General features: G+C 47.3%; 1 protein-coding gene across 7 annotated transcripts in view; it reads right to left on the reverse strand.

Annotated features, from left to right (window-relative positions):
* The window catches only part of TRIM9 (tripartite motif containing 9), a 129,924-nt gene that overhangs the window by 24,872 nt on the left and 79,061 nt on the right, over positions 1 to 25,991 (reverse strand). For 4 of the 7 annotated variants that reach the window (XM_030562860.1, XM_030562856.1, XM_030562859.1 and 1 more), the window contains exons 4-6: positions 10,944 to 11,054; positions 8,205 to 8,358; positions 2,008 to 2,165 (exon numbers count right to left, since the gene is read on the reverse strand). In XM_030562860.1, coding sequence (XP_030418720.1) covers positions 2,008 to 2,165; positions 8,205 to 8,358; positions 10,944 to 11,054 — 423 coding nt within the window. The remainder of the gene's footprint in view (positions 1 to 2,007; positions 2,166 to 8,204; positions 8,359 to 10,943; positions 11,055 to 25,991) is intronic. The other 3 variants (XM_030562861.1, XM_030562857.1, XM_030562855.1) reach the window with 1 other exon arrangement.

Consider the following 25,991-nt stretch of genomic DNA (forward strand, 5'->3'; position numbering starts at 1 on the left):
TCCCCAAGCCTTAAATGCCTCTGATTGCCAGTAGTATAGCAAACCGCAATCCTCCATGGGAATTAGCAGCCTTTGCAAGAGATGTTTGGCAGCCGACTTTAAGCTGTTCAAGAAAGTGCTTTAAAATGAATTCTTTTCATTTCCAAAGCGTGCTGCTCATCAAAGCAAATATTATCTAACAATAAAAAAACCCTCTAACCTGCAGGCTTAGCTCAGCTGACCTCCCAAATACCATTATTTGAAGTTAGCGGGAAGGAAGGATGAAGAGTTTGGAGCAGGTCTCAATCACTCATTATAAGGGCCAGGCATAAGCATCACCTGATTCTGCAGCCATTACATGAGTAGGAGCTGCAGCCTTCAGCGTTAAATGAACTTCCATTCTCCTATCTGCTCCCAGTAAACAAACGGCACACACACCTGGGGCCAAATTCCGCGCTCAACGACAATGGGAAATAAAGTGAGTCAGACTATCATGGGGAAGCCGTGTTAGTCTGTATTCACAAAAACAACACGGAGTCTGGTGGCACCTTAAAGACTAACAGATTTATTTGGGGATAAGTTTTCGTAGGTAAAAAAACCTCACTTCTTCAGATGCAAGGGAGTCAGACTGATCAGCGTAACCAGGGGTGGGATTTTGTGAGTATTTGCAGTACAAGTGCATTTGGAAGTGGATTTGAAAACAAGGGAAAAGCCTACCTGGAGTTTGGAAATATTTTTGTATAGATAAAAAAGGCAGGAATACAAATTTATTAAAAAAAATTGGAGACCAATCCTTAGGTTCAGCCACCTCTGTGCTTCCCTGATCCCACGACTTGGTCAGCTAGCCCCCTGTGTTACTTAAATTGTTCAGTCACAGGAGGGATCCTTCCAAGTGAAGGAGAGAATTAGATATAATATCTGAAATGAAAAGTGGAGAGAGAGAGAGTTTCTCCAAGAGGGAACCTGATGGACGTGGTCATGGCTAGAGACTCCAACAGCTTAACAGCCAAACAATGAAAGTTACCCAGGAAAGTAATTTCCGTGCAGAGTCCTGCTATCACCACTGTATCTTTGCAGGAGTGACTCTCATGTAGAATTGGTAGGCCCTGTGTAATAATCTATCCCCAGTCACAAAGCAACTGTACAGTGTCTTCCATCATTGTAAGCACTCTTTGGCTGATTGTTTCAACAATCTTTGAACTGGTGTCTACAGTCAATTGTTGTGAGACCACTTCCCACTACCAGGTTAGAAGCTGTGTTTTCAATCCACAGATTCACAGGCTTGTCAGGACAGAAAGGACTAGTCCCACATCAAGTCCATCACAATAAGAATATTTCTTGGAATAAATATCAGACTGAAGCTGTTGACAAAAAGTGAAAGATTCAGTTCAAATCCAGGGGAAGCTTATACTCTATAGCAGGGGTCAGCAACCTTTCAGATGTGATGTGCCAAGTCTTCATTTATTCACTCTAATCTAATCTAGTTTCGCCTGTCAATAATACATTTTAAGGTTTTTAGAAGGCCTCTTTCTATAAGCCTATGATATATATGTATGTAAAGTAAATAAGGTTTTAAAAATGTTTAAGAAGCTTCATTTAAAATTAAATTAATATGCAGAGCCCCCCAAGACCAGTGGCCAGGATCCTGGCAGTGTAAGTGCCACTGAAAATCAGCTGGTGTCCACCTTTGGCACGTGTGCCATAGGTTGCCTACCCCTGCTGTATAGAAATAAACAACAAATGAAATCTTCTAAAAACAGGACAAAACCGGCCTGATTCCCCACTGTCTTGCACTTCGTGGAATCGTTTAAACCTGTGTAACCTCAGTGAAAACAGTACACAAGGCTTAAGATTTCTATGATTTTATAAGGCAGTGGCAGGCTCTCCAGCATAGTGTATCTCCGCTGAATGGAAGCCTGCTTTCTGTCTATCGGCAATGCTCCTGGGGGGGCTCACTCATCACTGGCATTGTCTTCCACCTAAAGCAAGGCATGTTTTATCAATGGAACAGGTGCTCTCAATACCTACCCTGAACTGACCACCATTCCCATCATCCAGCTCTAGAATATATCCTTCCACCTGCACGGTCGACAAAGGGGGCTGTTTCCAGGACAATGTGGCGCTGTTGTTGTGGGTGCAACATTCTTCTAGTTGTAGGATCGGGGGTGCCGGCACTGGAGAGGAAGCTAAACAAAAATTAGTGTAACCCTGGCTTCTATGACCACAGTGGTCATCAGGTGTAGCAAGTGCATTCAAATTGCTGAGAGGCACGTAAACGCATGCACATTTTCTCCAATATATGGAGGCCATGTTTATAACCTTGTTACCCAGATGGCATTTCATGCTGGACTGAAGGTAAAATCTCACTGTACTGAGGCAGAGAGGAACAAAAAGGGACTGTTTTCTCAACTTACTTACCATCAGAAGCTTTGCAGAATTTGGGTTTTTATCAGAAATTTTACTGGGGCTACTTCATTTTCTCTTACATTTTCTTTCAAATAAATTTTGGATGAGCATGAAATCATAGCACCATGCCCCCACTTGTGAAAGTAAGGCTCCCATACCTAATCCACTCATCACAACACCATAACCAAAGACAAAGAAGGTCATAGGAGCACCTCCCCGATGTACTCTGAGAGTCTGGCTGCAGAGGGACAGGCATTATCATTCCCGGATGAGAACACTACCACTGGTTGCAGCGTCAGTGGAAAGAGTGGGTCTAATTCACTTCTCTGTTACCCTAGGTTTCTGCCATGCAAGTTCAATGCAATCAAAAGAGTTACACCAGCGTATCAACAGAACAGTGGAGTGGTGAACCGGGCTCATGGCCTTTGCGATGACTTGTGGCTGGAAGCGCACCTGATCTTCCTCACTGTGGGTCATGAAGGAGCAGTAATTCCATATGTGTGTGTGTGTGTGTGTGTGTCATTGTGATGGGTGCAGCGAGCCACATAAAACAAGAGATAAATATGTTTTCAATAGTGCTACTTTAGTGCGAGAAAATGTTCTGGGTGGACATCGCTGTCAATCAAAGTTGGCCAATGATCCTCTCCACAAAGTCTTGCCACTGTACCTCAGCCAACCCACAGTCACCATTCCAGAGGGGAGCATAGTGTGGACTCCATGGGTACGTCTACATAGCAGCTAAACACCCACAGGTGGCCCAGGTCAGCCGACTCGAGCACACAGCGCTTTGACTGTAAAACTGCTGTGTAGATGTTCAGACTTGGGCTGTAGCAGGAGCTCTAGGACCCTGCAAGGGGGAAGGTCCCAGAGCCTGGGTTCCAGCCTGAATCCAAACATCTACACATATGAGAAGCTCTGTGTTTCCCCATCTCACAAGGTCCCCAAAGCCACAGGCTGACAGCTGTGCTGCACCAGGCACCATTTAAAGGCGCATCCCAGCAAAGCAGCAACTTGGCAGCCTTTCTGGTGGGGTCTGTCTGCTTCACGGCTTCCTCAGATTGTCTCGCTTTCTCAGTCCTAAAAATACGGAACAGGAAAGGCACAACACAGGCACAAAGGGGAGGCGAACGGAAGGCGGCAGGTGGTGGGGGCGGTGTGCAAAGGAAAAGGTATGAAAGCCGGAGGAGGAAACGGAACTAACAAGAAAGGGAAAAGAGAAGCTAGATGCTGGGATTCAAATACACTGGAGGAATCCTCAGCTGCCCTATTAATGGCCCCCTGGCACCACAGGAGCATCACCAAGAGGCCCAGGTACCATACCTGGGAGACATTAAGCCATGTGGCTAATGTCTGTGGCGGCCTCCCCGGGGTTATCGCTATTGGTCTTGGATGGTTCCTCCGGTGTGCTTTGTGAACAGGCTTTTCTCCAGCAGCAGTGAGACCTTTCCCAGCAGTTTGTTCCCTATGGCTCCAGTGCCTGGCATGTTCCCTTCCATTCCTCAGTTCCAATCTGTTCCCCCTTTCCCCAGTACCTCAGGTCAGGACCTTCCCCCACATCTGGGCTTTAGGGCAGGAGCTGCTCCCTGGCATTAGTCCCCTCCTGGCTCAGCAGTTTTGTGTTCTGAAGAACTGAAATGGCGCTTCCTCTCTCAGGTTGGCAATGTGCCCCTGGTCCCACCGCCGCAGAGGGTGCAACTGCGCTGGCAGCATGCTACGTGGAGGAGCATATAAGCCAGACGTTAAGGCTACATCAGCAGCAACAGACTGGAAACCACCCTCTTTACGTTCATATCCTATGTCATAGGGGGGTCTTTCTATGGCAGCAGGCTGAGCACCAGGTAAGGTAATCCCCTCCTCTCCCCAGGAGCTGGTCTATACAGGAGACTCTGCTGTACTCTCCCAAGGACGAAGCGCACTCCCACTCACTCGCCTCATTCCTTTCGGGCCCTTTCTCTGAGCATGCTAGGTATGGTCCCAGCATGTGCCGCTATTTCCTCCCATTATTACTTAGCTCTGAAAGGAAGAAGAGAGGCTCCACCATCTCACATCCAATATCAGAGCTCCAGAATATGGCCAGTCAGGGCTACCTCCAACACGGCTGCAAAGGGAGAAGAATAAGACCCTGGCCCTCCAAAGCAAGTTAAGTAGTGGGGACAGGGCAGCAGGTGTGAACCCGCTGCTTGTCCCCTGAGCTAGCACTCGGGGAGGAGCAGAGCTGTACCTCTCACCCCCCAATGCCAGCCAGCAGAGCTGGAGCATGCCGTATGCTTTTAAAGACTGAAGCAATTTACTCCTGCCCAGTGCAAGAGGGGGCAGCAGTGAGATTGTAGCTCTGAGGGGAACCTCTGAGTCCCAGGGCTTCCCCATAGGTTGGCGCAGTTTGCTCAGGCCTATGGTGTTCCTGGCCCACATCTGGAAATGGTATTCGTTGTGTGGTTGCTCAATTACGTGATTCCGGTGAATTCTGTGTGTTCTTAATGTAAAGGGAAAGACAGCTAAGCCAGCAGCAGACTTGCTTTTACTAATTAAAAACAAACTCTAAGGCTAAATTATTAAAACAAGGGAGGAAGGAGACTTCCCACTGCCTACACAATTTGTGTGCAAGCTGCAGAGAAAGTTCAACTCTGATTGAGTTTGACCTGAGTTTCAGTCTTCACCACTCTATTAAAAATGTTGCCGGTGCTTTAAAACAATGGCCCAGTTAACTCATGGTGAGTCATGGGTGTTGTCATAAATAGATAGTTAAGGGTTAATGTCTCTTTTACCTGTAAAGGGTTAAGAAGCTCAGTGAACCTGGCTGACACCTGACCAGAGGACCGAACGGGGGACAAGATACTTTCAGATCTTGGTGGAGGGAAGTCTTTGTGCTTTTTGTTTTGTTTGTTGTTCGCTCTTGGGGCTAAGAGGGACCAGACATGCAACCAAGTCTTTCTCCAATCTTTCTGAAACAGTCTCTCATGTTCAAAATAGTAAGTACTAGCTAGAAAAGGCGGATTAGTCTTATGTTTGTTTTCTTAACTTGTGAATGTGTATTTTGCTGGAAGGATATTTTACCTCTGTTTGCTGTAACTTGTATCTTAGGCTAGGGGGGAGGGAGTCCCTCTAGTCTATATAAGCTGAAGACCCTGTAAACATTTTCCATCTTGATTTTACAGAGATAATTTTTACTTTTTTTCCTTCTTTAATTAAAAGCTTTCTTTTTTAAGAACCTGACTGATTTTTTCCCTTGTTTAAGACCCAAGGGGATTGGGTCTAAACTCACCAGGGGATTGATGGGGAGGAAAGGAGGTGGGGGGAAGGTTAATTCCTTTCTGTTTTAAGATCCAAGGAGTTTGGGTCAGTGTAGCCTTTCAGGGTAACCCAGGGAGGGGAAAGTCTGGGAGGGGGAAGGAGGGGAAATGGTTTATTTCTCCTTGTTTTAAGACCCAAGAGGTTTGGGTCTTGGGTCCCCCACGGAAGGTTTTGGGGGGACAGGGAGTGTACCAGACACTGGAATTTCTGGTTGGTGACAGCACTATCAGATCTAAGCTAGGAATTAAGCTTAGAAGTGTACATGCAGGTCCCCACTTTTTGGACGCTAAAGTTCAAAGTAGGAAAAATACCTTGACAGGTGTGCTTTTGACAGCCCTGCCAGATGCGTCCATCACGATTAATGCTATTACTTTAAACACATTCAGTGAATTAATAATGGTGGGGCCATTGTTCCAAATAGTCACCACTGCAGAGGGAGCACGTGGTTAAGAGCTTTTTGTGCCTAACTGTCAAGGTGTTTGTCATGTATCAACTAATTGCACATCAGAACATCCAGTAAAGACAGCAATGAATACACGGGGCCAGATCCTGAGCTGGTGGCCCTGAAGTCCATACAGCTTCACCAGTGGACACCAGATGAGAGCTGGCCCTTTGCTGAACATATGCCAAAGCAGATAATAGGTGTAAGCTTGGCTCCACCCAATCACAGTTTGCCGTGTCACAGCCAATTAGCTTCTTCTTTCAATTGCCAGGGCCTTCACAAGTCAGAAACTGCTCACCGGTTGTGCCGGATCCTTGCGTGCTGTGAATTAATGAGACTTCACAAGGGTAGACCACAGCAGAACCGGTTGCCCACAAGGAGAGAATATAATCAGGAGGAAATTAAAATTAAGCTGAAGCGCTTAAAAAAACAAACAACAAACCAAAAAAAAACCAACCAAAACCCCACAAGGAAAAAGCCAAACGATCTGGATGTTGTGGTTCTTTGCTATAATGTAGCATGCAGAATGTGTCTGGCATGTCTGAGATGATAACGCTCTCGGGCTCAGGCAAATTTGCATTCTTGTTTGAAAGCTGTGCTTTCAGTCAAGACATTCAGACTGGAGACAGCCAGCCCGTTATCTAGGCAATGCAAACCACCGTTCGGCAGCGTGTGTGTAGGGACGTAGGCATTTCTTTATACTGCTTCAAAACCCTCCCCACTTCACACGTGTGAGAATTCCCACCGAAGCCAAAGGGACTGGGCACGTCAATCAGTCAAGCAGGATTTGGCTCAAGTGTGAAAAACCTCTTCTCCTTTGAGATCCACACAATTGGGGAGCAGGCAGCCTCAGCATCACGGGTTCGGAACTACTTCCAAAGCACGGCCAGGTGCAGCCGTGCTCTCCCTGACTCTCATTTCAAAGAGTTCGTCTTGGGGAGCCAGAGAGGCAGGGATAGCTGGATGTTCCTGTGGTTAAGACAAAACTGAGCCAGGCAGCAAAGAAAACAAGAACACAAGGGCTGGTTCTGACTTCCTGAGTGACCTCAAACAAGTCATTCAGCCTCTTTGTGCCGTGGCTTAATAACCCTGATATCCATGGGTGTTGTGAGGCGAAAGTGATTACTACTTGTGAAGTGCACTGGCCTTTTTGGAGGGAAGGTATTACATCAGATCCCAGTGCTGAGCACCAGGGGCGCCCAGAGGATTCAGGGGGCCTGGGGTCTTCGGGGACGGGGGCCCCTGCTTCGGCAGTAATTCGGCGGCAGGGGATCCTTCCGCTCCGGGACCTGCCACCGAAGTGCCCTGAAGACCCGCGGTGCCCCCCCGCTGCCGAATTACCGCCGAAGACCCGTCACTTCGGCAGCAGGTCCTGCTTTGGTGGTAATTTGGCCGCGGGGGGTCCTTCTGCCCGGGGCGGAAGGACCCCCCGCTGCCGAAGACCCAGAGTGGAAGAAGCCCCGGGGGCCTGGGCCCTGCAAGACTTTTCCAGGGGTCCCAGAGCAAGTGAAGGACCCCACTCCAGGGGCCCCGAAAAACACTTGTGGGGGCCCCTGCGGGGCCTGGGGCAAATTGCCCCACTTGCCCCCCCCACCCCCCCGGGCGGCCCTGCTGAGCACCTCCTGAGAAACACGGCTGGCCCCGCCATTGTCAACTGTTTGTACACGGCACTGAGGAAGAGACAGTCCTTGCCTCCAGAATCTTACCCTCTAGACACAAAGGGTGGCAGAAAGGAAGGATTACTACCCCTGTTTCACATCTGGGAAACTGAGGCACAGTGTGACAGAGTGACTTAACCAAGGCCCTGGAGGGAGTCTGTGACAGAGTTGAGTATTGAATCTGGAACTCCAGCTCAGTACCATTGCTTAACCACAGGACCTTCTCTGAGGTTTTAAACCCACCTTCTTAATTTTAATTTGTAAGGAAACAAATATCTTAAAAAACAAAGTCTGTAGTAGATAAAATTAGCTCCAATGTGTTGCCCCTTTACAGCCGGTGATTTTTCATTAAACCCAGAGATTGTGTTGAGCACAAGCCAACGACAGGTGAGTGTTATTTGCTAAGTGTACTGAAGATAGGTTCTTACCTTTCATCTGCACAAAGTCGAGCTGATGGATGGACTGCAGCAAAGGCGCACTGTCCAGGTTTAAATCAAAGTCTGTGGTCATCCTTGGGGTCAGCGTCCCTTTTCCCCACTGGTCCTCGGTCAAGTGCACTCTCCTGATCAGAGCATCTGAAATCTGGTTGCAACAAAGACCACACCCTCAGCTATTACACACCACTCCAGCAAGTGCTTTGTGCCCTAGCAAGAGCTGGTTCTTTATGACGGTAAAAGTCCACATGGCTTGAAATCAAAGGCTTGGCTCCTGTTGAGTTTGGGCATCACTAAAGTTTCATGGTGACCTGAGTTTTGCCGTTGACTTCAATGGGGCCAGGGTGTCACCCAAGGGCTCTACCAAGGCTGTCCATTTTAGGTTCCGATTTGTAAATTACTTCAAGCTGAACGAAATCATGTATCTGGAGCTACCGAGTATCTTAGTTAGGCCAAATGAATCAATGCCACTTATGGGGGTGACCCAATGCCCAGAGATGTCAATGCAAGGGCTTTCACTGGTTGCAGTGGGAGCTGGAGTTGATTCTTATGAACTCGTGTTATGTTCTCGTGAGCCACGTATTGAATCTGTCTCCCATTGAGGGCTTCGTGTTGTAATATTTATTCTAGAGATACAATAAGAATCTTCCTCCAAACTCTTCTCCCAATGTCTGTATAAGCCAGTGTTCTCACAGGATGAATTTATTCCTGTTTTGCTTCCAACCTTACATTCAGCCTTCTCCAGCCTGTTTCAGTCTCTGACGTCCATGTAAGATTTTTTAATCCTTACGGAGGGCCAGTTTCTATGTCCTTGCTCACAGTGAGTAGTAATTTTGTACAGTGCCATTGAAATCATGCAGAGAAAGGTGCTACTCACACAGGTTAAGGGTATCAGGAGCTGTCTCATAGCTAGTGCCACTGGGTTTCTCGTGACCAGCCAGCAGTACACACTCTTAAAGCACAGAGCTGCGTCTCTCTTATTCGTTCTTCATTGACAGGTAATATCTCTAGAAATACCCAGCTAATACAGGATCTGATCCTCCTCATGCCACAGGTGATAGGAGTTTAGCTGCTGAGTTCCAGTGGAACAGGATAGGGCCCTAAATTGCTAAGGAATCTTCTTAACATTGTTACTACTCTAGACTGAAAATGGCGGGAAGAAAATCTCCCTAGCCTCGATGATTATACTGGGCCCAATCCAGTATGACACCTTGGAGCCCTCTTCCACAGCCCACAAATCCCTGCGGCTGCATCAGCCCGTGGTGCAAGGGAGAGCAACCTTACACTAGCTGGTAACAGTGGGGCCTGTTACACTAGAAAGCAGAAGCACACTGCTGCTGGCCATGTCTCTTCTCCTTGGCCAGGCCCCTGACATGGCTCCTATGCTGGTGGCGGGAAGGGGATGGGGGTGATGCAGAGCTTTAATAATCCTTTACAAAGTATTTTTAGACCTTATATATATACACTCATGCACACACAGATATCATAGAATCATAGAACTGGAAGGGACCTTGAGAGGTCACCTAATCCAGTCCCCCGCATTCAAGGTAGGACTAAGTATTATCTAGTGCCTAAATATTCCTGATGGGATCAGCACATTCTTCTAATGACAATGAATATGGACCAATCAACCTGGGGCTGCACACCTTCGTGGTGTAGCTCCACTGACATCACCCTGTCATAAACAGATTGTTAAGGGTTAATGTCTCTTGTATCTGTAAAGGGTTACAAGCAGGGAACTGGACACCTGACCAGAAGACCAATCAGAAGACAAGATACTTTTAAATTTGGGTGGAGGGAAGTTTGTGTGTGTGTTCTTTGTCTGTTGTGTGTTCTTCTCTCGGAGGGTCTGAGAGAGACCAGACATTACTACAGGCTCTCTAAGTTTCTTTTCAAATAGTAAGTAAAAACAGGTGGTTTAGGCTTTTAAATTGTTTTACTCTATTTGCAATTGTGGATCTGGCTGGTCAACTTTTATATGTGTAGTTGCTGGGAATATTTTGATTTGTATTGGTACTGGGGGGAAAGTCTCTTCCTGGTGTCTGTAAGCTATAGGACCCTGTAATATTTACATCTTGAAGTTACAGAGATAATTCTTTACTTTTTCCTTTCTTTTATTAAAAGGTTTTTTTTTAGAGAACCTGATTGATTTTTTTTCTTGTCTCCCTTGTTTTATTCCAGGGGATTGGGATAACTCACCAGATGGGTGGGGGAGACGGGAGGGGGAGAGAGAGAATCTCTCTGTTTTCCTTGAATCTGTTTGCCTCTTTGTGGAAGGGAGATGCTTCTCTGTATGGTGATTTAAGAGGTTGGATCAGTATCTCTCAGGATAGCCCAGGGAGGGAAATTCTGGGAGGGGGAAAGGTGGGGGAATGGTTTATTTCTCCTTGTTTTAAGAACGCAAGGGATCTGGGTTCTCCTTGTTTTAAGAACGCAAGGGATCTGGGTTCTTGGGGTCCCCAGGGAAGGATGGGGAGGTCAGAGTCCCCCAAAACACTATATTTTTGGGTGGTGGCAGAGCTATCAGATCTAAGCTGGTAATTAAGCTTAGAGGATTCAGGTGCTAGTATCTCATTTTCAGAACTCTAAAGTTCAGATCTGAGAAGGAATGCTATGACACACCCCTATTACACCAGGGATGAATGTGACCTCTGGATCTGCATTCGCTCGCCCTCCCAGCCAGCCCAGCTCTTCCTTCCAACGGCACCTGGGAGTGAACAGCAACACACCCACCTGTAAAAACCCACTGGGGTCATTCTCTTTGATGACCTCCAGACAGTACTCCATCAGGCCTGTGGTCTGGCGCAGCTTGACTGTGCAGTGAGAGATCTGGTCTCGTACCACCTGCAACGAGACGAGGAGAAGAGATGAGGAGAGTTTCCAAGTGCAAGTGGATGCAATGAGGGTTGAAGGGAATGCGCCTGTCCCCCAAAAGTTAACCGGGGCTTTGCCATTGGGAACAGGATCAGACCATGAGAGGATGAGACTGAAGAAATCTATCAAAGGTTGGGAGCAAAAGACTAAAGAGAACATCAAAGACAGGAGTTAAATAATTGGACTCCAGAGCCCTGAATCCATGAAGAGCACACTACTGGCATTGGATTCATTATTCAGACTAGTGGGTTAGATGTAGCTCTGCTCTCTGCACACCATTAATACGAGGAAGCAACACAGAAACAGCTGAGTTCTAAATAACTTTACTCACTATACCCAACACACGTGGCCCAGCTACAGAGAGACACAGTTGGTAGGGTTCTAGTGGCTTCTGCAGCAGAAGACAGGGAGATCCACTAGAGGGTTTCCAAATTATTCTAAAAGGGGGCTACCTAATTCCTATCATCCTCAGCTAGTGCTGATCAGTGGAGTGACTCTGTCTCCAAGGAAGATGTGCCAGATTATCAGCTGAGGATCCGGCCCTGTATTTTTAAACTAAACACATATAAACTTCAACATTATCGATTATTATTAGCAGTAATAACACCTAGTCCTTAACTAGCATGTTTCATCAGCAGATCTCAAAGCGCTTTTCAAAAGAGTATCACAATCCCCATTTTACAGATCAGTAAACTGAGGCACAGATTGATGAAGTGGCTTGCCCAAGGGCATCCAGGAACAGAGCTAGGACTAGAAACAGTGCCCTGTTTACTTACAAGGCTCCACTGCCTCCTTCCCTTAGTGGTGGGCTGTAGTGAAAGTAACTTCTTCCCGAATGCCAGTGCTGTCAGTGAAAATAGTGTCCTCGGATGCTTTCTTCCTTTATTCCAGGGGCAACATCTTTCTCCATTAACTCTTTCCACCTCTGTACAGTTCAGCTCTCCCTCTGCTTTGAGAGCTACAGGTGGGAAGTGCTAGATAAGAACTAGGTGGTAGTACAGCTAGTAACTGATAATGCTGTAGTTTTATTTTTTGAACACTGTATAATCATGTGTTCAGTCCTGCAGGGTGCTGAGTGTTGAGTCCGCAGCACATCAGAGCAGGCCCTAAGTTTGCAGGATGCAACCACTGGTGTCACTGGGTAATGAGAACCGTGGAAACGCATGCAAATTAATCCATAGATCTGGAGGAGAGGTCAAATGTCATTAACCTAGTCCCAGATTTGGACCTTAGTGTGAAAACCTCCAAGCTTAGTTACCAGCTTGGACCTGGTAAAGCTGCCACCACCCAAAAAATTAGAGTGTTTTGGGGCACTCTGGTCCCCCCAAAAACCTTCCCTGGGGACCCCAAGACCCAAATCCCTTGAGTCTCACAACAAAGGGAAATAAACCTTTTCCCTTCCCCCCTCCAGGTGTTCCTGGAGAGAGACACCGAAGCAAGCTCCGTGAATCTAAACAGAGGGACTCCACCCTCCCCGTTCCCAGCCTTGGAAAACAGAAGTACCGAGAGTTAATCTCTCTTTCCCCCCTCACCCAGAGGGAATGCAAAGTCAGGCTAGTAAATCTCACACACACAGATTTCCCCCTGACTTCTTCCTCCCACCAATTCCCTGGTGAGTACAGACTCAATTCCCTGGAATTCCCCACTAAAGAAAAACTCCAACAGGTCTTAAAAAGAAAGCTTTATATAAAAAGAAAGAAAAGTACATAAAAATGGTCTCTCTGTATTAAGGTGACACATACAGGGTCAATTGCTTAAAAGAAATATGAATAAACAGCCTTATTCAAAAAGAATACAATTCAAAGCACTCCAGCAACTATATTCATGTAAATACAAAAGAACAAATAAATCCCTATCTGATCTTTGGTACTTACAACTGGGAAACAGAAGATTAGAAAGCAGGAAACAGAAATCACTTCTCATAGCCGAGAGAGCATACAGGCAGAAGACCCAAGAACAAAGGATTCACACACAAACTTCCCTCCACCCAGAGTTGAAAAAATCCTGTTTCCTGATTGGTCCTCTGGTCAGGTGCTTCAGGTTACTTTTTTTTCCAGGTGAAAGAGACATTAACCCTTAGCTATCTGTTTATGACAACTGGGTAATGAGAACCATGGAAACGCATGCAAATTAATCCATAGATCTGGAGGACAGGTCAAAGTGAATTACTTAGTCTACCTACAAACGACCAGCAAGAATCCGTGTGCAAGAACATCTAGCACTCCACAGATACAATCACATCTCTCTTTACAGTCCCTGTAAAATCACTACTTCTTTATGTTACTTACTCTGTAGCTCTCCAGACCATATTCTCAAAAAAGATGCATCAGTTCAATTGCAGGGGATTCCTAGAAATGGAAGTGCTGCATGACCCTGGTGGCGGAATACAAATGGGTGCACTGACCCTGATCTGCCCAGAAAAATAGCAGCAATTTATACCAGATGTCTATGCCGGCAGGAATCACAGAACATCACTGTGTTGAGTCCTAGTAATTGGAACATTAACATGCCCATCTCTGACTCTTCCCCACAGCCTATGGTCCTTTTTCACTGTGAGTCACTGGAGTGAGTCAATCTTTCTCAGCTCTGGCACTTGGGTCTCCTGCCAGTGAGTTCTGGAAGATGGCTTTAGTGATGGATATAATGTCATGTATTACACTGTACAGTGCTTACTACTTGCTGGCACTTCAGGGCAAAATTCTCCCCTCTGACTTTTACTGCCAATCTCTAACCTGCCATGATGGATTTTTGCTCAATATTCTGCACTTGTTCAGCACACAGAACTTCAACTGATGTCAGTGGAAGTTTTGTGCACAGAATATGCAATAGAGATTTTTCACTAAGGATAAGAGATCTGTAGCACAGAGCAGTGAGAGTAATTTTATCTTTTTGGCTGAATGTGCCAATGACAAGTCTGAGACATTTTGAAAAAAGAGCTCAAAGCTCTGGAAAGTTCTCCTTTAGGCCTCAATCAAGCTAACCGATTCAGTAGATCCTATTTATTTAATGTGTCATACAGACAATAAAGCATAGAATCATAGACGATTAGGAAGAGACCTCAGGAGGGCATCTAGTCCAATCCCCTGCTCAAGGCAGGACCAATCCCAACTAAATCATCCCAGCCAAGGCTTTGATGGGATGTTCCATCAGCACATGCAGCAACAAACCATTTGAAAAGCCTGCAGTAAATGGAACTGGAGAAACCCCGAGGTCACAGTTTTGCATTCACAGGTACAGAGTTACACCACAGTATCAATGGACCTGTGATTCACCAGCCAGGTATTGGAATAGACAGCAGTACTGGCAAGGTAGCTTCATCTGGTGACAAGTGAAATGTATCACCCAAGCATCCTCTTTGTTCAGATACCGTAAGGTGAAACGCAGCATGCTCTAATCTTCTGCACCCAGTGTGACTGGCTGTTAAGAGTGTGCAATTACCCCTTCAGGCCAATTAGTGAGATCTTGTGTTTCTCAGGTATAATTTAACCACCTATACATAATTACCTACCACACTGAAAACTGTCCAGAGCTCCATGTAACTCAGGTTGATACGCCCATTTATGCATTAGTTAAAGGATTGCCAACAAATAATTTTCTATATAGCTCCTGATAGGGGAAGGGATAGCTCAGTGGTTTGAGCATTAGCATGCTAAACCCAGGGTTATGAGTTCAGCCCTTGAGGGGGCCATTTGGGGATTGGTCCTGCTTTGAGCAGGGGGTTGGATTAGATGATCACCTAAGGTCCCTTCCAACCCTAATAATCTATGATTTGTATTGACTCTCCACTGTGTGCAAACACCCTTTTGCTGGTTTTATGCCTCTTTCTAGGAAAACATTATATTCGATTTGATTGCTGTGAAACTGAATTCAGGGTAATCCCCTTTGGTTAATTCTCTGGGTCTGAATTTGCTTTCATCTTATACTGGTGCAAGCCATGTCTAAGTTCACTTGAGTCAGGAGTTGCACCAATGTACGGAGAATAGAATCAAGTCTAAGCTGTCCATGCACCAGCAATCCTAACCATATCAACACAAGAGCATTCACAGCTCCGGAAAGGGTTAACTAGTGCATTGTTGAGGTAAAACCAGCAGGGGGAGCTCCCACATTGTTTTTTGGTATGTTCCACCATACCAAAGTGGTGAATGCTAGTTTGCTTTTAATTTTGTGGCAGCATGCAGTAGCCATGGGTTACCTTTCAAGGCCAGAATATAATGCAGAGAGGCTGCCTTCACCAAGGCATGGCAAATAGAAGGGAACATCAGAGTTTTGCCCTAGACATAATGAAGATTTCCCTAGAAGTATGAGGAAGATGTAATTCAAAGCTAATTTGACACCCAAGTGAGCTGAAATGATTATCCTGAGAAGGAGGAGCACGACCTAATGGCCAGGTCAGTAGACTGGAGCCCTGGGTTCTACTCCTGGCTCTGCCATTGACAAATTGTGTGACCATGCCCAAACCATAGCCCTTCTCTGTGCCTCAGTTTCCCACCTTTATCTATTTAGATTGTGAGTCCTTTGGGGCAGGGACTGTCTCTCACTATAGGTTTGATCCATGCCTAGCATAGAACCTCTTAGCACAAGTGTAATACAAATGATAATATATAAAAACACGGTCTTCTAACACCAACTAGCTCCTCACAACTCTTGTATTCCTTCTGCCAGCAATTTCTCAAGAAGCTTCTCTGTACCCAGGCGTATGAACTGGGGTTTGGCTCTTGTCAAAAAGCTGGGGCCTCATGGGGAATGTTGTTCCTGCCTCAGCTGCTGTTCTTTCCATAGCACACTGCAGCGAGTGAAGGTCACTGCTTCCACTCATTTCGGTCGCTTGATGTACTTTGACATTTTAAATTAACCAGTTTTAATGACAGCCCCATGCACAGCAGCTGTTTGTAGCACAATGAGTGGCCCTAAACTCAGGGGGCTAAAGTCTGCTTTACCTTTCAGGGGAACGGCAGGTAAACAGATTCCCCGCTAGCAAAGGCGTCAGGACGGTTCCCCTAGTCACTGCAGACATGGCCTGCCTCTGCTCTGCAGCCCAGCTTTTTAAATCACTTCAGAGCATCGTTAGGGCTAGTTTACAACGGCCAGGGGAACCAAGCTCCTGCCCTGCCTGCACTGGCGAGGGGAAATAGAAGTCGGACTAGGCCCCAAGAGTCTCATTGCCTGAATAAGCTGAGAGCAACTTGCTCACTGGTCAATACAAATCTAATCCCCATCTATACATTTAACACTGCTCCTCTGGGACTTGGCACCTCACTCCAAAGCCATCTCTGCTGCTCTCACCATTGTGCCAAGCACATTCACTTCATGACAAGTCTTGAGACGCCGCATGGGTTATCATTAGCCCTTAGCTTCTTGGCCCATTGGGGCTGATTCTCTGCTGCCTTGTAACCTGGTCCAGTCATTTATGTCAGGCAAAGTGGGTGTAAAAGACTCCTTGGGCCAGATTCTTGTCTCAGCTGCTTCGGTTCTAAACCCCCTGTAATCCCAGAGTCTTCAGTGATGGTACTCTGGGGTAAGTACGGGTACGTCTACACTGCAATAAAAAACTCGAGGCCGGCCTGGTCAGCTGATTCAGGCTCGGGGGCCTCAGGCGGCTGAGCTGTCGAATTGCAGTGTAGACATTTGGGCTTGAACTGGAACCTGGGCTTTGGGATCCTGCAAGGACAGAGGGTCCCAGAGCTTGAGCTCTGGCCCAAGCCCAGATGTCTATACTGCAGATTTGTGGCTGTGCAACCCACGCCCCACAAGCCTCAGTCAGCTGACTTGGGCCAGCCACGGCCATGTCTTTTATCACAGTGTAGAACCCGTGGCTTTCTCAGATTCTCTCCTCAATGGCAACCATTCAGATGACCTGATTCGGGCCATACAGCTGCTCTGTAGGATAAGCAGTCACTGCCCAGTCAAGGAATCTGCTCTGGTTCCTAAAGTGCACATTGACCACAAACACCAACGCACAGTGAACTCCACCTGAAGACACTGCACGTTTCTGTTGGTCGGACCACTCATGGGCTGTGCAAACACAGTACCAAATGCACATAAAAGCAGCAGCCTCCCCTTCATCCCATCCTGCTGTGAAAACGCTCCCTTGGGAAATGTGCATACTGCTAGGGAGGCAACAAATATGAGATTGGCAAAACAATCTTTCTCTTCTAATCTTTGCAGCTTAAATCTCGGTTCAGTTCTTGCCGGATAATGAATTGATGTGCTTCTCCCTTCAAAGTCAATACTTTAATAATGTCATCAGTGGAGTCACCATCTGCTATACCTGGCAATGCATGGAAATCTCAGACAGTTTTATTTCGGCTAAGCGTTAAATTAAGAAAATGGTTTCAAGGAGAGATTAAGGTCAATGGCAAGTCAGTCTAACCTGGGGGCCTACTGCAGATCAGCTGCCCAATGCTGGTTCACATCAGGCCTTGCATTCTTCATGCACTGTCTGTGTTACTCACTGCAAAGCATTACCGAAGCGTACGTGCAATAGACAAGGCAAATGTATATACGGATTGCACTGCAGACCTCAGGCACTGGGTACGTGCGGATGAAGCACTAGACTGAAGATGGGAATTTTAAACATACAATATTATGCAAAGTCAAAACACTGACGATTGTCATCAGCATGGTGATTAGCTGGACCTGGACCAGGTCCAACACGTTTATGAAGCAGGATTAATGAAATTCCCACATATGTCAATAGACGCTGTGTAGCTGAGCATTCAGCTGTGAGCACAATTGTCCTGCACTTTGGGCCCAGCACTCACACCACAAAGGCGGACCCAGTCTGCAGCTGCAGGGCCTCCTTGTAATTCATCGCTCGAGCAGGAGGGACCACTGGAGCTTGCATCCCCAGGGAAGAGGCTGGGGGTGCCACCTCTTCAAACCTGCAGATCTCACTGGATTTACCAGTGCTCTGAAGCTTCTACACAGTCCCCCTCACCTCTGCTCTGGTGCTCATCCCCCTTGCTTCTGTGCACAGATGTGCTGCTAGGGGCTCCCCTGTCTCACAGCTGCTCCCCGCCCCCAGAAGGAAGGGAAGATTTTTCCCGGGCAGAGGGGGAAGGAGAGATTCCTCGGGTTTTGCCCCTAGGTTTGGAGTTTTGAATCTGGCAGTGAACAGCTAGCCCAATCCTGCCCTTCCAAAGCAGAGCTCCCGGGAGCTCCGACAGATGGGGGAGCCTGTGATTATGGGGGAAAAGTGGGGCGCACCCACAGAGAGCATTCCAGCCTTCTGTGTCGCCCAAGCCAGGATCCGTGGGACTGAGCTCCCCTCTGCGCACATACATATATGGGGGAGCCTCCATCTGACATGGGTTCCCCAGTTCCACTTCCGGCATCTCTGGTGTGATGCATACAAAAGCTGTGCTGCTTATTGCCTGAGCAATGACACATTGGAACCATGCATGTGGCATCCCCTATGTGTGTGGTTCATCCCTTCTGGGCTTAATAGGGAGGGAGCAGTCTCCCCTACAGAAGCACTTGAGTGGAGCCAGGCTGACAGGGAGCCCATGGAGTGCCCTTCCGGGGGAGGGGCGTGCTTCTGTAGGGGAGACTGCCCCCTCCCTATTAAGCCCAGGAGGGATGACCCACACACATAGGGGATTCCCCACTGGCAGGTCTGAAGATGTGATTCAGCCCAGGGATGGACTTGAGGGTTTGTCCTCAGACGCCACTTCCCTACTTGCATGCATGTGTTAGATGGTACAGCACCAACTGCCGTTCAGCTGCCTAGAACGTGGCTCTAGGGCAGATTAACGAGACCCACTGCTAAGAATAGTCACCATGTCTAGGAACATGTCGGGAGTGGCCACTATTCACTCAGAATCCCCAGTCCCTAAGGATGGGAAAACAAACCCTGCCCTCAAGACTGTACCAAGCAATAGAGCAACAAATCGCCGTCTGCTTTTATTGACATATCCCCATCCCAATGCAGATTTCCTCTTATATTTCTGATGGACAGAATTGCCCCCCTCCCCCAACCTCAGTGCTTGCCTGTGTTGTTAAAGGGCACCAGAGCAACAGCAGGTAAGACTGGGAAGTCGTTGGCTGGGAGAGGGCAGTTCAGAGCCCCAACAGTCTCCTGAATAACTGTGTGAAGGCCACACACTCCTCTAGGGTGCAGCTTTCTCTGGTCAACTCCAGCTCTGTGCTGCGTGGGAGTGCTGGCCAGGGACCAAGGCACGTCCAAGTCCTCAGCACGACCATGCAGCACTGATTTCCTGTGCGTCCCAGCAGGGGTGGCCGGTTAAAATGCCCACCAGGCCCCAAGAGTGAGGTCAGGGCCACCTGTGCATACACTGCAAGCAGCAGCTGGCACTAGGCAGGGTTCGCTCTGGTCCTAAAGAGAGCAGAGGTAAGGCCAATGCAGCGTCCCACGCCATCAGGCCTTACGGTGTGTGAGGAGAAGAGGTAAATCCAGCCCAAGACCTAGCCACCCTCCTGCATTGCTACTCCAGTCTCTGGGCTGGGAGAGCAGCTGCTGTCCCTCCGTGCCGCTGAACAGGGAATTAGGCCCTGGATCTCTGTTGGGCTGACTCCTGCGACTTCTCCCTGAAATACCACCACCTCTGCGCTGGCCCAGAGACCTCTCCAGCAGTGCCACGGCAGGTGCTAGGCCCTGTGAATCGGAGCGGATTTCATCCACAGTACGCGCCAGGGCCATCCCATGTCCTGATGTCACACCACACCCCTTGCTGGGGTATCAGGAGCAGGGACAGAATCCGGGATCTTTGGCTCTAAGAAGCATAAGCGGCAACTACTTGAGCTGAAAGACTCAGTAGGTCTGGGCTGTAACTGACCCATCAACTTCTCTATGTGACCCAGTCACCACCAGAAGGGGACAGAGTGCCACATGGAGTGGGCACCCAGCTTCGCTCCTAGCTGTGCGTCCTCACACCTCAGTCCCGTTATGTCCCTTATGCCCTAGTTCAGTGGGCTCTGGTACCTCACTGTGTTTAACAGCCAGGGGAAAGGGAAAAGGCCCCCTTGGGATGCAGTAATTGCCATGGCCCCCGTGCCTAGCTCTCTGTGAGCCCCTGACTCAGCGCCCACAGCTGGGCCAGAGGGGCCACCGGATAGCGTGACCAGACAGCAAATGTGAAAAATTGGGACGGGAGTTGGGGGTAATAGGAACCTGTATATGAAAAAGACCCAAAAATCAGGACTGGCCCTATAAAATTGGGACATCTGGTCACCTCACCACCGGGAGAAGGGTGCTAGGAGGAGAGAAGACTCCACTCCTCCCAAAGAAGGCAGGTGTATCAGATTTAAAGAGAAGGCAAACTGAATCTCAATGAAACGAGCCCCCTTCTCCCGCTCGACACCTCCTTAGCTCGGGGCAATTACCCTTTTCAATGTCTAGCTCCAAACCCACTTCCCGGAGAGCCTCGGTAACCCTTCAAAGGCCAAGCAGCCAGCACAGGGAAGGCCTGACCTTGAAAGGTGGGCCTACATTTGTAGCTGGTCATGCAATGGACATCTCTGGAACCAAAAGATCCCTCCAGAACCTTGGACTGGCTGAAGATACTACGCTGGTGTAACCCACACACCTCCTGGGTATGGTGTTCTATCCTCTCTAGTGGCATCGAGACCTCTTAGAGAGAGAGAGATAAAATGAGTCTGCTCCGCAGCCTTAGCGAAGAGCCAGTTGGCTTTTTGCTCGTGCTGTCGAGGCTCACGTGCTAAGCTCCAGAGGCCCCAGGTTCAATCCTGGTGACTGGGGTCTGTTGGCATTACACTGGCTCTAGCTGCAAGGGCCTGAATTGCATTATGCTTGTAACATCCATAAATGGCTGGACTCATCACCAATAAACCTGGCCCTTGGTGATGCAGATTCTTCCTTTGGCTCTTCCTAATGATGAAGTGAGAAGTGTAATGATCAGGGCACTTATCTATCCCCTTATATAATTGTAACCGTAACTCCCAGGCAATCACTGAAACAGAAGCAAGATAGTATCAGAGGGTAGCCGTGTTAGTCTGGATCTGTAAAAGCAGCAAAGAATCCTGTGGCACCTTATAGACTAACAGACGTTTTGGAGCATGAGCTTTCGTGGGTGAATACCCACTTCCTCAGATGCATGTAATGGAAATTTCCAGGGGCAGGTATATATATATATGTGTGCTAGCAAGCAAGCTAGAGATAACGAGGTCAGTTCAATCAGGGAGGATGAGGCCCTGTTCTAGCAGTTGAGGTGTGAAAACCAAGAGAGGAGAAACTGGTTCTGTAGGTTTTCACACCTCAACTGCTAGAACAGGGCCTCATCCTCCCTGATTGAACTGACCTCATTATCTCTAGCTTGCTTGCTAGCACACATATATATACCTGCCCCTGGAAATTTCCATTACATGCATCTGAGGAAGTGGGTATTCACCCACGAAAGCTCATGCTCCAAAACGTCTGTTAGTCTATAAGGTGCCACAGGATTCTTTGCTGCTAGAAGCAAGATAGTAACCTGAGATTGGTTCTCCGTAAAGTGTGGGTTTGCAATGAATCCCCAGTATTGAGGATACAACTGCTAGATCCATCTAATCCACATACACACACAAATCAATGTTGTGGCGCTGCACAGATACTGGTCAGGTGCTGAAAATGTAGGGCATTATAATGGGAGAATTGGATACTTTGCTAGTAGTCTTTTTACTTCTGTGCAACTCAGGTACTGGATTTTGTTGCTTGATGGTTGCCTTTTTCAAATGAAGCCCAGCTCTCTTGCTCATAGAGACCTCAGGAGGTCATCTAGTTCAACCGGCTGCTCAAAGCAGGACCAATCCCTAGACAGATTTTTACAATCCAGTTCCCTAAATGGTCCCCTCAAAGATTGAGCTCATAACCCTAAGTTCAGCAGGCCAACGCTCAAACCACTGAGTTATGGTGTGGCTGACTGGATTAAGCTTTATTCCTTGAGTTTAGGAGCTTTCCATTTTCCTTACCGATCTGCTAGTGACAAACATGATTATCTAGTCAGCATGAAGCTGAGTAGCAGTAAAAGGAGCAGCAGCAGGTTTGCAGAAGCCAGCGCCTCTTTGTTACTTAGGGCTTGTCTACACTCAAAACCAGTACAGCTGTGCCGCTGTAGCTGCTGAGTGTAGACATTACCTATGCCGATGGGAGAACCCTTCTCGTCAGTGTAGGTAATCCACTTCCCCAGGAAATGGTAGCTAGGTTGATGGAAGAATTCTTCTGTCGACCTAGGCCTGCCTACATGGGGACTTTGGTGGTCTTAACAGCACCACTCCCAGGTGTGGATTTTTCACACCCCTGACCAACATAGTTAAACTGACCTAATTTTGCAGTGCAGACCCCAGGCCTTACTCTTGACTGTGAATCTTTTCATTAGAAGTAGAGTCTGAAACAACAATGACACTGAAAATCCACTTTTCCTACAAACCATTTCAGGGATAAGGGACTGATCCTCAGTTGGTGTAAATGGGCAAAGTGCCAGAGACTTTAAGGCAGCTATGCTGATTAGGGTGACCAGACAGCAAGTATGAAAAATCAGGATGAGGGTAGGGGGTAATAGGAGCCTATATAAGAAAAAGACCCAAAAATTGGAGTCCAGCAGCTCTGCTGCATGCATTACTTCGGAATGACAAAATTGAAAGCCGATTTCAGAAGAACCTCAAGCATTTGACTCCTGCATAAATAAGGAGAAGTCTCCGGAGGCAGCCTCTGGGTGATTAAGAACATACAGTATTCATCAGCTTACAGATGAAAACTGGGATCACATTAATTTTGCATGGAAGTAGAGAGGTTACAAAGCTCTCCTGCAAGTCCCACAATGCTAGGATGCAAACCAAGCCTTGCTGAATTATGGAACATGCTGGGAGGAGGCTAGTGGGATGTAACTGAATAGGTAAGTCACGTTGGGGAGTTTGGCCGTGTTGGGCTGGAGGTTGGGAAAGAGTTCAGAGCAGCTGCGTATGATTCGGTGCTGATCTCTTCGATAATGCAAAGGGATTTTTTTTTCTTTACATGCTAAAGGGGGGCACTTGCTAGAACCCTCTGTTGCTAATTATTGCCTGTCATGAAGCATTTTTGTCAGCCACTGCAGCTCACTGCAACCTTAAAATAGGCAATTTATTCCAAAAGCTCTTCTTCCCGGTAAGACACATTAGCTGTAATTTACATTTTAATACAGCCCCTAAAAGACAATAACATCTGCACTCATCTCTGCACAAGTGTCTTCTTTCCTTTTCAGTACTCGACACTAGGTTACTGGATTTGCAAACTCCACGATCGAACCTTGGCCCCTCAGAGGTCCAAAACGTGAGCTAGGCCAGAGCTACCATGCAGGAGGACTCCAGCTTAGGACACCCCGTGAGACTCTAAATCCTGCATGTCACCCGTGATCGCTCTCAGGGCTTGTCTCCATGGTGCATTAATCTGCACCAGAGGGGTGTAAATTTTAGTCTGCACTAGTGTGTTATGAGCTAACTGGCTCATGCAGATCCTGCTGGTGTGCACTAAAAGTTCCCTAGTATGGGTTACCATAGTACTGTTTGAAACAGAGCTACATTAATGTGCATTAAGAAACTTTTAGTGCATGTCAGTGGTGTCCAGATAGGTCAGTTAGTGCATGACATGCTTATGCAGACTTAAATTTACACCCCTCTGGTGTGGACTAAAGCACCATGTGGCAAGTTCTCAATCTCCTGAGCTGAGTATCACAATGGTCAGGAAGGAATCACCCTATACAGTATTAGCCAGTGGCATTATGCTTTTTCCACCAGCGGAGGCACCATGTATTGCCCATTGCCAAAGGGAGCCCTCAGTCTGATGAATCAATGATTTAATCTGGCATGCAAATCTTATGTCCCTATTAGACCTGGTTGAAAAATGGTGGTGGGGTGGGGTAGGGTTGGGTTGGGTATGTAGATTTTTGATTTTTGGCTGAAATTCAAATACTGAAAAAGTGTGGTCAAACCCAGAAAAAAGTCAATGTGAAATTTCTGCGGTGGTGCCTCGTGCTCCTGTTCCCCTTTATAGACTGGGTTCCCTGGTCGGACCACATCTCCCATGATGCACCATGGTCTACTCTACTGGAGGCAGATCCTGTGCATCATGGGAGTCCTTGGCCATCATGCATCATGGAAGATGTAAGCCGGTGGGGGAGCCTGGCCCATAGAGGAGAATCATAGAAGATTAGGGTTGGAAGAGAGCTCAGGAGGTCATTTAGTCCAACCCCCTGCTCAATGCAGGACAAACACCAACTAAATCATCCCAGACAGGGCTTTAACAAGCCAGGCCTTAAAAACCTGTAAGGATGGAGATTCCACCACCTCCCTACGTAACCCATTCCAATGCTTCACCACTCTCCCGGTGAAATAATTTTTCCTAATATCCAACCTAGACCTCCCACACTGCAACTTGAGACCATTACTCCTTGTTCTGTCATCTGCCACCACTGAGAACAGTCTAGATCCATCCTCTTTGGAACCTCTCTTCAGGTAGTTGAAGGTTGCTATCAAATCTCCCCTCACTCTTCTACAGACTAAACAAGCCCAGTTCCCTCAGCCTCTCCTCGTAAGTCATGTGCCCCAGCCCCCTGATCATATCCGTTGCCCTCTGCTGGACTCTCTCCAATTTGTCCACATCCTTCTTGTAGCGGGGGGCCCAAAACTGGACGCAATACTCCAGATGTGGCCTCATCAGTGCCGAATAGAGGAAAATAATCACTTCCCTTGATCTGCTGGCAATACTCCTACTAATGCAGCCCAATATGCCATTAGCCTTCTTGGCAACAAGGGTACACTGTTGACTCAAATCCTGCTTCTTGTCCACTGTAATCTCTAGGTCCTCCAGACATCAAGCCATTGATCACTACCCGTTGAGCCCGATGATCTAGCCAGCTTTCTATTCACCTTATAGTCCATTCATCCAATCCATACTTCTTTAACTTGCTGGCAAGAATACTGTGGGAGACCATATCAAAAGAATGGGAACATGAGGTACCTAAACTATATCTCCCACAGTGCACTGCAGCGGCATTCAACATTAAAGTATTTTGGTTTACAGGCAGTAATTTTTTGATGAAAAATTGACAGTTTCCACAGAAAGTGGACACTACTTGTGAAAAAATTCTCTCTGCACAAAATCCAATTTTCTGTCAAAAACCAATTTTGACAGAACATTTTCGAGCCGCCTTAGACTCTGTGTCAATAAGTTGATGTTCCTGATGCCCTGAGAGAAGGGTGCCTAAATTGCTCTCTGCTCTTAAGATCCCCTTCTCCTTTCATTGAACATTGTCCAACATACCGAGTTAAGGAAGTTCCCATATCCCACCCTTCCATCTGGAAGTACGTAGCATCAATGGCAAAGGGCAAAGATTGATCTGAAGCCAGTTGGTCCTATAAAAAAGAGGGACTTAGGTCTGACAGTCAGCGCTATCTACTACCTGGAGCAGAACGACACCAAAATCTTGTGTCAAATCAAAAAGGAGTTTGACGCAAGAGCAAAGACAATACACTGCCCCACTCTGTCTGCTCTTGCTAGTAACAGGGCCTGTGTCCGAGAAGCTGAGCTCAGACATCACTGACTTATTATTATGGCCAGAGGATGCTCCCAAGAGAAGCTTTTCCAGAGTGCACTGTGACGACAGTAGTTTCACTTAACCAATGAGATTTTTTTCAAAATCCAATAGCCCAACTGGAACTTTTCACAAGAAACCCTATAAATCGAAAGCAATGGGCCTGAAGGGCATCACAAGGCATTTTAATAGCCAGCCAGACTGAGAGTTTATGGCCATGAAATTATTGACATTTGCCTTGTCTCTTTGTCTTGTTTAAAACAGCCGTTCATTTCTAGCTGATATAAACATCAAATACCTAGTGCCCTCATTAACCATTAGAACAAATAAGCAAGAGGTGTGGTGAATTCTCTATCACCTGGAGTCTTTGAACCAGCCTGGGATG

The sequence above is a fragment of the Gopherus evgoodei genome, chromosome 4 (assembly GCF_007399415.2).
Source record: "Gopherus evgoodei ecotype Sinaloan lineage chromosome 4, rGopEvg1_v1.p, whole genome shotgun sequence".
NCBI classification, from domain to species: domain Eukaryota; kingdom Metazoa; phylum Chordata; order Testudines; family Testudinidae; genus Gopherus; species Gopherus evgoodei.